This window comes from Colletotrichum paranaense, assembly GCF_030867605.1.
Source record: "Colletotrichum paranaense strain IMI 384185 chromosome Unknown Scaffold_4.1, whole genome shotgun sequence".
Lineage (NCBI taxonomy): Eukaryota > Fungi > Ascomycota > Sordariomycetes > Glomerellales > Glomerellaceae > Colletotrichum > Colletotrichum paranaense.
Window position 1 is genome coordinate 2,563,127 of NW_026848962.1, and position 11,896 is coordinate 2,575,022.

The window sequence follows — 11,896 nt, forward strand, 5'->3', positions numbered from 1 at the left end:
CGCTCGAGGTACTGAATGAGTCAGCAAATGAGTGTAGATCCGAGAGTCGCACAAAGCTACCACCACAACAACGTTTTTGAACAAGAAACTCACGAAAATCGCGAAAAGGATCTCTTCAATAATAAGATGGGCACGTAAAGGGTGTTTTGTACGAATTATCTCGATCAAAAAGCAAAAGAATGATCAGTGGGAGGCTTGAACTCCCGGCCTTGGCATTACACAACATTTCAGGTGAAATATTAGTACCACGCTCTAACCAACTGAGCTAACCGACCGGTTGTTGACATCCCCCAAGGGCTGGCTCATTCTTGAAGGCTCAGCTCGCTCGATTCCTCGATTTTTCCTCCCTCTCGGTTTTGCCATGCATCCTGTCGCTTTTTGTGTTCTCCAGACTCTCTCTAATGAAGACAGCTTTGGATTGGTAGGAGCACTCTGGTATCTGAATCAGGAGATGTTGCTCTTTCAGGCACTTTGATGTCGTTGGCAACTGCTTTTCTGCCTTCCTGCAACCCACACGGCTAGCACTCACCTGCCGTTATCTCTTCATCTTCTCACTGCAACTGACAAGATGGAAGCTGCAGAAACTTTTAGTCACCTGCTGGCAAGAGGCGTGCATAAGGCTTGTATCCTACTTATGAGTTTGCAGAATCGCGAGTCCCCGTTCTCGTGAGAACTCATTTCTTGACCACAACATCGTCTTCAATCATCAAGCCCCGACCAGCATCAACATCACCCACGTCACCACTTGCATCACCAGCAGCTCCAGGGACTTCTATCATTGCCCGAAGTACGCCCTGAACCTTTGTCCCGGTCTCTACTCTATCACTCTCTTTAGGTATCCTTTCTTCGACAACATTTCAGACCTCAGATCCGTGGCTTGACTCTGCCATGACGAACCAGCCCGGCCAGCGTCCGCTGTTGTACAGCCATGGCCATGGCTATCACGCGATGCAACAGCTGCCAGCTTCTCAAAGGCTCCCAATCGAGATATTGCTTGGTATCTACTCGCTCTTGGATCCATGCGACTTCAATTCCTCACGGCACACCTGCCGCTCCTGGTTGTTAGCCGGCATGAATGAGACTATTCTTGGCCGCATGTTGTCGAGGGGCGGGTGGACCTCGAGCATCAATAGCATACTTGGCCATCAAGCTTCCAGCAACACGGACAAGCCGGTGCCAAGTCGAGCGTCTGTCATGTCCAAATGGCTCACGAGAGAATGCACTCTCGGCCCGCGTCACAACGGGAGCAAGCCCGCTTTCGTCGAAATCGGCCAGACGCACTTCATCGGCGGTTCTCCGATATCTACCAGCGACGAACGAAACATTGTCTACACCGCAAGTATGTGCGGTCGATACTTGATGGTCACTCACGGATGCACCATCCTGGTCTATGAGCTGCATCACCAGTGTGAAGAGAGCTTCTCGCGTCCATGGCCCATATCTTCTTGGAAGGAGCACTCGAATTATCGCAAGAGTCGCAAGGGCCAACTTCGACTTATCACTGCCATTACCTGCGGATCTCCTGTACTTGCCTGCGCCATGGACACGACATGGGCACGCAACCATGTTGCTGTGCTCGTCCAAGGCCGTCTTGGCCTTGTCTTCGAAATCCAAGGGTTACCCGTATTGCCCATCAAGTACTCAACCCAAAACAAACTGTGTAACTGTGACACCCGGCAAGTATCGCACTCCCTGCCTTTGCAGGCAAAGCTACAATCCACACACTACAACGTGGGCACGGCCGACTGTCCTCCTCGCTCCGTCGCCATTTGCCCTCATCGTTCTTACGTCGCCTTTGGCAGCTCTTCGGCTCTCGAGATACATAACAATGATAGAAGTGCAAAGCAAAATGCCCGCCGCTTCGCTTTGTCCACACCCAGCGACTACATCTATTTCCTTCCTCCGGGTGACGCAAACGACCCAAGACGCAAACTTCGCCTGATCAGCGCCGCGTCAATCTCAGACTGCCACGCCGGCTCGCTGCAAGACGTATTGGGTGGTCTTGGCTTCAATGAAATCGACTTTACCCCCCAGGTCCCGGTTATCATCTCACGACTTGAGACGTCTGAACTAGAGGAAGACGCTTCGAACGTCTATACCATCATGGAGCAGCAGTTGTCCGCCTCCCTCGGTCCCTTTGCCAATCAAAGAAGCCAGTGGACAAGAACGGGAAGAGTCCTCCCAAGGCCTAGATTATCCACTGCCGACAACTATCGAGCCGTGCCCTTGAGCGACGGGTCTCACATCCTTTTTACAGACCCCAAGACTAGGTACCTGAGCCTGGTTTGTGATGATTCCAAATGGTCGAGGGCTGGCATTGTGACCAAGGTGAAATTTTGTCCACCAGCGGCAGCATGCGAAAGTGCGCCGCTCATGTATGCCGTTGGGAGGGACTTGGTACATGGTGTGAGAATTGCTGCCGTTTTCTCAACAACACGGTGGACGGAAGGAGAAAGGTTCCAACCAGGGGAGCAAATTCTCGCTTTCTACACCATCCCACCAGATATGTTCCGAGATCTCTCAAACACTAACAGCCTCCTGAGTTTGGTCGACAGCCAAGGGGAACATCAATGGGCTCATTGGTGGCCGACATTGCAGCATACAGTTCAACAATTTCTCAAAGCCAAGAACGGCGGATTGAACAGCAAGGACAACCAGAACCCAAGGCCAAAGTTTCCAATTGATGTCTACGGCCAAGTCGTTGCCGTTTGCTCCGGCATCGTCAACCTTTCGATGGGATTAGGCCCTGATATGATGATCTGGGCATTTGGAAGAGAGGGCTTGGCTCGTTGCTGGGCATTGAACACGGGAAACACCAAGCTCGTGCGAAGGCATGCAATCTTGGGTGACGGAAGCATGCGAAAGGTGGACGGCGATGGGGATTTGACGATGTTGTAGGCGGGCTAGGATTGGTCACTGACGATGAACTATTAGGCGGCACAGGAGAAACGCTGACATCCTGGTGAGCGATACTGATGCATTTACAGTGGCGAGGATGGAAAATGTTATCTTTGCAGTTGTGCAATAGCGAGACTGCACACTGGGCTATGCTGGTTTCAGCAATGCTGGCCTATAGCGAGTGATGCACGATTGCAGGAAATAGAAAAGCATTACTTATAGAAATGATTAGATTCTCAAAGCCTGAGATGTAAGATTTCGCTTCATCCGTCTTCTAGTCATTGATCTTTCTAGCGTCTATAGATGCCATGTATCGTGTAATCCTTTTGTGGCCCGTTGACAGTATACTTGATATTCCACTCCTCGAGGTTGACAGCCTTGAAGGCGAAGTCGTACTTTACGTCATAATAATCATCAATGCAAAGGTGCCCAGCCTTTGCCTGCCAGGGGTTCTTCTGGTCATCTTGTGGCGGTCCTTCGAACTCGATCTCGTGGAAGAGGTAATCTGCCCGCTTCGGCTCGTTGACTTTTGCGAACCAGACGCTGATTGTGTCTTTCTTTTCGTCGTAGCGCCAGACGTAGCGGCGGGTCGCGCGGAAGACGAGGCCGTTTGAGGCGCGGAATTCGCCGTCTTCGATATAGAGGTATTCTGTCGCCAGGGCGCCGTCGTCGTTGGCGTCTGGGGTTTCATCAGCGGAGGCGGGTCCGGAGGCGCATTTCAGGCCGTCGGCGGTCTTGTTGCGGAGGAGGAATTGTGCTGTCCCGCTGAAGTGGCCGCTTGGGTGGCTCGGTAATCTGCTCGTGAGATCGCGTTCCAGCTTCCATGTTCCCAGTAAGCTGCGGAAGACGGCGCGGGGCACGAAGCGGGATGTGGTTAGGCCTGCGATTGCTGTGTCGTTTGTTTGTGCTAGAGACTTCTCGGCTTCGGATTTTGCGGATTCGGAGGCGAGTGGGGAGAGGTAGCGTGCTGGGGTGAGTATGTCCATTGGTTTGTTGTTGTGGGGGAGGGCCGGGGTTAGGGGGCTCGCGGGCGGGGAGATGGGGATGGAGAGGGCGAGGGAGAATTGTTGCATTAGGTAGGCGTAGTCGCCCATTGGGAACTGGGAGGCGCGGGGGTCGTTGCGGAGGGAGACGGTGCGCCAGTCTGAGGCGTCGTCTAGGAGGGCTTCGGTGAGGGCCGGCGGGCGTGTGGAAGGGGAGGACGTCCAGAGGGCGGAGAAGAAACGGGCTTGCATTTCCATTACGCCCCAGTAGGGGGACCGGTAGAAGCCTACGAAGCCAAGGGTCGGGAGGTCTTTGACGTGGGTTCCGTGGAAGGCGAGGGCGAGGGGGAGAGAGGGGTGGGAGTGGGAGTGGTTTAGGGTTGTGAGGACGGAGGAGGGGAGGAAGGAGAGGCAGGGGGAGGGGTCGAAGCCCGTTGCGAGGATGACGGCTGCGACGTTCTCGATTTCCGGAGTGGCGGCGGAGGAGGAGGAGGAGGAGGAAGGATTCGTGATTTTTGCGGTTGTGCCGGTGACGGAGTCGAGTTTGCCGGTTGTGATGTTGATGAGGCCGGCGCGGACGAATTCCATGTAGTTCTCCGAGACGGCGAGGTAGGCCGGGTCCGAGTGGTGTTTGGACGTCACGGCGACGGAGGGGGAGAAGTCGGATTGGTCTTGGCCTAGGGAGGTTGTGTAGATGCCGTGGGTTAGGCGTGCGGCGTCTGGGGTGATGTGGCCTTGGCTGTTCTCGAGGGGGTGTGGGCGGTTGCTGAGGTTGTAGGATGGGAAGTCTAGGGGTAGGAAGGGGGCTGCTTTCGCGCCGGGCTTGAGCTTTGTGTCAGCAAGCCGAGTCTCTCCGTGTCTGGAAGATGGGGCATACCTTTGGCGTGGTGTGGAGTGGAAATACCCACGTCGGACGCTGGGTGAGATGCTCGACTGTAAGCTTCTCCGAGTTCGGCACGGGGTTCAGGTCCGGTGCGTTGATGGCGCAGGAAATGTGCGTGGCGATGGTCCCCGCGATCTCGACGCCAGACATCTGCCCTCCCACGACTAGAATCTTGCCGCCGTTCTTGACGCCGTCCGGGAACAGGGTCTGTAGATCCCGGTACTTGCTGCTGTGCACCACGGGGATATCCGTACCGGCACCGCCAGAGACGACGTCTGGCACAATGGGCTTGCCAAAGAAGCCGGAAGACACAAGCAGGTGATCAAACACGCTCGTCTCCCTTCCGCCAGCCTCGCTCTCGACGGTGACGGTCCATGAGCCGTCTTTGGAAGAGAGCTTCGTTTCGACGACACGGTGGCCGAGCTTCAAGGTTGCTGCAGCGGCAGCATCAGTGCCCTTGAGGTAGCGCTCGATGTAGCGTTCCAGGTACCGGCCAACCATCCAGGCACGCGGGAAGTCCGGGTCCTCAGGGGCCCAGGCGAGGTCGCTGAACTGCACGGTGTGCTTGCTCTGGTTGGCGAGCATGAGAGGGTGGACGAGGCCGTCGACATCGTCGCGGCGCGTGGGCCATAAGCCGCCGATGCGCCGTTGGGCGTCAAAGATTGTCACGTCAAAGGCGTCCTTTGGTGCGTTGTGGAGGAGAGTCTTTGCGGCGACGAGGCCGGAGGGGCCGGCGCCTTGACACTATGATGTTAGCAAAGACTCAGGCGTGAGAGAGAAGGTGGTCCTTACCGACGATGCATACACGTTTGGCCATGGTGATGGGTCTCAACGCAGGGGATGGTGGGGTGTTTGAGAGTGTGTGAGTGAATTGCCCCTCACTGACAGAATCAAACCCCTGTTGGGTGGGTTAGGAAGTCGAACTCGGGATGAATTGGGGGAAGGGTATCGTATATAGCCTCCCTTGAAGACGGGAACATGTGACGGTGAGCACTGCAACCTCTCATCGCCTGAGAGATGAAGTTCTCACGTCAGAAGCCACCGCCGAAAGCGCCATCGTCGCAGTCGGGGATTAGCGGCAATGGTGGGGCTTGTCGCCGATCGACGCCGGCGCTATCCGCGATGACTCAGCTGGGTTGGTCTTGTTTAGCGCCAGCCGGCATGACGTTTTGCCGGCTGGCAACTCCCGTCCACTCCACTGGCCTCTGTCATCACCATCTCCCAACCCTCTTTCTCCATGCTCCATCATCGCATCCACTGCAGCTCGCGGTCTAAGCATCGCCCGCACGCCAATATGTCATCATAAAATTTCATTGTCTCATTAGTTACAAAATGCTGCGACACGTCCGCCATCTATGCAATGCAGTTGATGCACGAAACGTCCGCAGTTGACAAGCAATACCGTGTGGGCATGCATCGTCAGCTCCAGCACCGCCAGAATGCCAGCCATGCTGGAAGCCTTCGTGTCTTGTTCCGGGCAGGTTGAGTTCGACCAATGTCAATTGTCGAACAAGTCCAGGACGCCGAGCCTGGAAGTCCAGCTATCCGCAAGCTCCCGAAGTCTGAAGAGAACCATTCAGTCAATGGACTCTGAGGCAAGCTCCCGCCCCGAAAGCTTGGAACATGAAAGCAGGGACTATTCGAGACACCTGATGGTCGGAGCGGCCCAACGACGGCCAGTCGGCTTGCGACAGGGAATTATCGACGGCTTTCTGCCATGTCCCGAGCTACGGGCCCTCCTTACCGCCAGCCTGGCCCCGGGCGCGGATTGCCAAGCCAGGGCGTCGGGACCCGTTACGGCCGGTTCGGGACCAGACGCCGCACCGACATGGATATCTCTTCGGCTTCGTGCAGTCAGTGGGCCTACCTACGTTTATTCAGAACTTCGGATGGCACCAAATACCTAGCCTCTGTCCACTCATCTTCGGATGAATATTCAGCACCGACTGATCATCGATCCGCCCAATGACCCATCATGATTACTAGCATTGACTGCCAGGGACCATGGTGCTGCAGCATGCCAAGCCGGGACAAGACCTACCATCCCGGGGATGTTCAACGGCGCAAATGCGGCCAGCATCTTTGGGCCCATCTGTTGACGAACCCCCAAGTAACGTCGTTCTTCGAACCGGCGATATGCTTGAATCATGCCCGTGGTCGCACGTCAGTCCATTGTAGTCATGGACCTGCCTATTCTGATTATCAAAGACTTATCTGTGGGGCGGACATCTGCATTACATCTAAGTCGCACAGAAAGACCAGCTCAACCGAGCAGGCTGCATTATTGGCCATCCAACCTCGCCATACGGTGTTTCTTGTGCCACTCGGCGGTGTTCGTGCGACTACTGCACAGATCTTGAGCAACGGCGTCACCCTTGTCCTCACGTGGGTGTATTTCAAATACGTGCACAACGACCCAGCCCGTTCCCCGTCCCACTAAGACTAGCAGGAAGGGCACAGTGGCTGGCATCATCCTGGGGAACCGTCAACCAGTTGCTATTGACCGAGCTTACTGCAGATCCAGCGGTACTTCTTTTCCGTTCGAAGTGTCGGCCGTCAAATCAAGCTTGCCCGGCATCAGCCGGCCCCAATGCTAGAGCGCCTAGGACGCAGATCAATGCTTGTTGTGGTCGAGTGACTGAGCTTGCAACCGCGGGGTCACGCCGGAGATAAGCTAGTCTTTGCTTGCCTACGCGGACCGATGACCGTTAGATTCCCCCTCTCTTCTTAGTCTCGACGGGTAGAACCCCCCTCCCCAGACTCTCCCCACGGGCAGATGGAGTCTCGGATGGAGCCCCCGGCTCATACAATGTTGTCAACTAGCTCCACTGGCAAGCTCTCACCTTGTCGGGAAAAGCATTCGATGCGGATGAGATGCGCCCTCTCTCCCATCTACCTGTGACTTCCTCAAGCATGGAGTCAGAATATGCTGTGAACCCAACGATTCTAGACTACCTCGCAAGCCACCATGGGTCTCAGGATTCCGGTCCATGGTGAATACCTGTTCGTGGTCATGGACTGGAGTTCGCAAGGCTAAGACACGTCAGAGAAATCAACCGATGCGCGCGTGTCTCCGGTGTCTTCCCCTTGGCTTCCCTCGCATCCTTCGAGAAGCAGATACTGCTGCTGAGGTTCATCCCTTTATTATTGACGTCGCCGCCCGCGTTCCTGGTCTTAGTCCTGCAGGATAACCACGCGGTCTAATCGGTACTGGAGACCCTAGCATTGTATTCTGTCAGATTCATCACGCCGCTCGAAAGCGGCGCATCAACATCTCTTGACCGAGGTCTCTGTTCCACGTCAAACGTGGAGCCCCCAATGGCTACTAGAGATAAGCCACTTGTTCCGCTGCAGCGGTTTGGCTACCAGTCACAGAGAAGGTTCCATTGCCGAGTGTATCCCGAAGGTCGTCTGCCGGTGATGGGGGAGGGTTGCTCTTACGTTCCCCACCTCCCGCCGTCGCGGGCAGGTCTCCTTAGTTTATATTTGACCAGGTCTCCCGCCGATCTGGTTTGGCTTCCGTCAAGCATCTTAATTACCACCCCAAACTCATTCGTCCGCCACCCGAGCCAGCATTTACTCAGCCTTCCCCCCCACATCTGACTACGTCTGTTCTCAAAATCTGAGCCTTCTATTGCGAGGCTTTTCTCTTTTTTCGTCTCAAACGCGGCCGAAACCAAACTTTGATATCGGCTCCAGATACACCCCACCACGATGAGCGACACGGAGAAGGCTGCGGCCTCCCATACATCAGACCAAGGCACGCAGGATATTCCGCGTGACCCTGACGCGCACCTCAGTGAAGAAGAGAGGCTTGAAGTCGTATGTCATGCCCTTCGTGTCCAATCAAACGCCCAGTAAACTGACCTACACATTGCAGGAGCGAAAGTTAGTCAGGAGGCTCGACTGGATCCTGATTCCATGGGTACGTATCATGCATGCTCATGTCCTGCGGGCATAAGTGCATTTAACTGACGCCGGCGCAGCTATGCATCCTTTACCTCTTAGCTTTCCTTGATAGAACCAACATTGGAAATGCGAAAATCGCCGGTTTGAACAAAGACCTGGGCCTGACGAGTTCCATGTACAACTCGTCGCTCACAATTTTCTTCGTCTCGTATGCGGTGTTCGAGCCCTTGACGAACATTCTGCTCAAGAAATTGCGACCGTCAATCTTCATTCCCATCATCATGTGAGCAAAGGACAGCCTAGTTCCAGTCTTTATCTGGCATGGTGTGCTGACCCAGTACAGGATTCTCTGGGGGGCATCAATGACGGGCATGGGATTCGTACACAACTGGAGTGGGTTGATGGCCGCGCGCTGGTTCTTGGGCCTTACCGAGGCTGGGCTTTTCCCGGGCGTTAACTACTACCTATCATGTTGGTACAAGAGATCAGAATTTGGCATCCGCGCTGTAAGTTCTCAGCTCAACTAGACGTCCCTCCAAGCTTACCTGTCCAGGCCATCTTCTTCTCAGCTGCAGCCATCTCGGGCTCATTCGGTGGCGCCCTCGCAGCAGGCATCGAGCAAATGGCCGGCGTCGGCGGCCGCCCGGGCTGGGCATGGATCTTTATCCTCGAAGGCCTCCTCACCGTGGTCTTCGGCGTCGCCTCCTTCTGGATGGTCCACGACTTCCCCGACGAGGCTAAGTTCCTTTCCGACGACGATCGGGCCCGCGTCATCCGACGTCTAAAGATGGACCAGCAGGCCTCTGCCAACCACGAGGAGTTCAAGATGACGTTCTTCTGGCAGGCCGTCAAAGACTGGAAGATGTGGCTGGGCATGGTCATCTACATGGGCTGCGACATGCCGCTTTACGCTTTTAGTCTGTTCTTGCCCACCATCGTCAACGAACTTGGGTGGAATACGAGTATCGTACGATCGCAGCTGATGACGGTCCCGCCTTATGCTGCGGCGGCGATTTTCACCATCTTTATCGGATATGTGGCGGACAGGACGAAACAGCGTGGTCTATGCAACATTGGAGTCAGCCTCATCGGCATGGTAGGCTTCTGTATGCTCATCGCTACCGAGAGCGCCCAAGTCAAATACGCAGGCACCTTTCTCGGAGCTCTCGGCATCTACCCATGCATCGCCAACACCATCACCTGGGTCGCCAACAACAATGAGGGCGTCTACAAGCGCGGCGTGGTACTGGGCTTTGTGATTGGATGGGGGAACTTGAATGGTATCGTCAGCTCCAACATTTACTTCCACGGCCCTCGGTTCCCAGAGGGTCATGGCGTTGTGTTGGCGTACATGTCCATTTTCTTGTGTGGCGGCAGTGCTCTCATGACCACTTTGCTCAGGATCGAGAATAAGAAGAGGAGGCAGGGGAAGAGAGATCACTGGGTTGAGAATAAATCTGAGAAGGAGATTGAGGCGCTCGGTGACAAGAGGCCAGACTTCCAGTACACCTTGTAATGCACGGGACTGAAATTTCAACAAGACCTTGTCTATTTACTTAGACTTGATGTCATGAACAACCTCTCAGGAGAATGGATGATACTTGCACTGGGGGAAATGTCTTGTGGCCAAAGAGATGCACTGATGTAATAGCCGACGTGTCTCTATCGATGCGAAATCTCACACCTCTTAGTCAACTAAGAATTGCCGTCTGCTATGATTGCCACGCAAGCTCTTGTCATTCAAGCCAAAGGCTTCTTGTACCAGATGTAATGGAAACTCATCCCTCTGAGAGGCTATGACCATGTATAAGTCCCAAACTGAGCCGAGAAGTCACGAACCAGATCCCAGATCTGTTCCACCGCCCTGATGGTCTAGCGGTATGATTCTCCCTTAGGGTCTTAGCGACACGTCTGGGAGAGGTCCCAGGTTCGAATCCTGGTTAGGGCCCAAACCTTTTGCATTTTGCTCGAAACAGCAATTTTTATGATCCCCATCTTCTAATCTTTCACCTGGTAACATTTCTGAAGACGCCGGACCCATGTTGCAGTCGGGACGGTTGACCGTTGATGGACCACCGAACCTGACAACATTTAAGACATTACAGCACATCGCCACAAACCTTCCAATACGGCGGCGTGTCGTGCCTCCTACCACCATAGCTCGACCGTCTCAAAAGTTGGAAAATACATTCATTGGGTCTGTGACGCTGCTACACGTCACGTAGGCACTTGGAATGGCTCTTTCCACGCGCGCGCAAACTTCTCAATCTGGATTGTGCCATGGAGCTCGATTGCGCGGCTACACGACGGACCTTGTTTTGCCTCCAAACGGTGCCTGGGTAGGTAGAAGGGAGGTTGGCGACAAGATACTGAGGAGTCTGTGAAGCTGCTCCGTCTGATTTCTCTGGACGACAGATCCGAGATCGAGTCCTGTGCGAGTGTTGCAGCCGTGTTTTCGGGATCCACTGTCCGCCGTACACTATCATCTGTGTCGACCGTTGATTGTATGACGTTTACTTTGCTGGTTTCCGCCGAGTACGGATCTTGAGAGTAGAGTGTATTACACGATCTATCACTTTCCTTACCAGTAGTGGTTACTCTGATGTCGTTCGGGCCGAAGCTCTGGGCAGGAGTTTGCGGCCGAAGGCCCTATGCTTGTCATTGCGAGCTTCCATTTGTAAACTAGCTCTGCGGTCTACCTACCCTAAGTGGACCAAAATCCTAATGTTCTATGCTCCAGTGCTTCACAGAAGATGGGCTTCAGAAGAGTTGCGCATGGCTTTTCCTAATTGAAAGATAAACGATGAATAAGCCGGTCCCAAAATCGTGCCGGCTATTTGCCTTTACCATGAGCTAGGACATCTTGAGGTGTTGAGTGGTAGACACTTTGAGCGAAGTTACCCTGCCCATGAAGGAGGCTCACCTGCATCGGCGGCCCCACAGAAGGTAACTTACAAACTGTTCAAGGTTGCCAGTGTATTTTTGGGCTTCGAACATGCACACAGCCACACTAACTTTTGACGACTGAGGCACAGAGAAATACTCCGCGTGAGAATGAGGAATCTAGAATGTTGCGTGATTCGATTGATTCTACCGTGACTGGTGAATGCGTTTTGTGAAGCTTGGCACTCAATTCCTCTCAGTCGATGTTACGCTCTGCTTACTTGCACAGCTCCACCCCGTGGGATCACTACCCAGAGGTCGGGCTGACAATCACGGAAAA

General features: G+C 54.3%; 4 protein-coding genes across 4 annotated transcripts; 3 read left to right on the forward strand and 1 right to left on the reverse strand.

The window, feature by feature from the left end:
- Positions 1-1,071: 1,071 nt before the first annotated feature.
- CPAR01_05857 (F-box domain-containing protein) lies at positions 1,072-2,898 on the forward strand (the record flags this gene model as incomplete). The annotated part of the gene is made up of 1 exon (XM_060490133.1): positions 1,072-2,898. The coding sequence occupies one exon, from the start codon at positions 1,072-1,074 to the stop codon at positions 2,896-2,898; it is 1,827 nt and encodes a 608-aa protein (XP_060351599.1).
- Positions 2,899-3,188: 290 nt separating this feature from the next.
- Positions 3,189-5,581, reverse strand: CPAR01_05858 (uncharacterized protein; the record flags this gene model as incomplete). Its single annotated transcript, XM_060490134.1, has 3 exons — positions 3,189-4,703; positions 4,759-5,501; positions 5,557-5,581. 3 exons carry the CDS (start codon positions 5,579-5,581, stop codon positions 3,189-3,191), a joined length of 2,283 nt encoding a protein of 760 aa, XP_060351600.1.
- Positions 5,582-6,212: 631 nt separating this feature from the next.
- Positions 6,213-6,671, forward strand: CPAR01_05859 (uncharacterized protein; the record flags this gene model as incomplete). Its single annotated transcript, XM_060490135.1, has 1 exon — positions 6,213-6,671. One exon carries the CDS (start codon positions 6,213-6,215, stop codon positions 6,669-6,671), a length of 459 nt encoding a protein of 152 aa, XP_060351601.1.
- A 1,807-nt stretch (positions 6,672-8,478) lies between these two features.
- On the forward strand, positions 8,479-10,189 carry CPAR01_05860 (major facilitator superfamily transporter; the record flags this gene model as incomplete). The annotated part of the gene is made up of 5 exons (XM_060490136.1): positions 8,479-8,586; positions 8,645-8,689; positions 8,751-8,956; positions 9,017-9,179; positions 9,227-10,189. 5 exons carry the CDS (start codon positions 8,479-8,481, stop codon positions 10,187-10,189), a joined length of 1,485 nt encoding a protein of 494 aa, XP_060351602.1.
- Between the last annotated feature and the right edge of the window lie 1,707 nt (positions 10,190-11,896).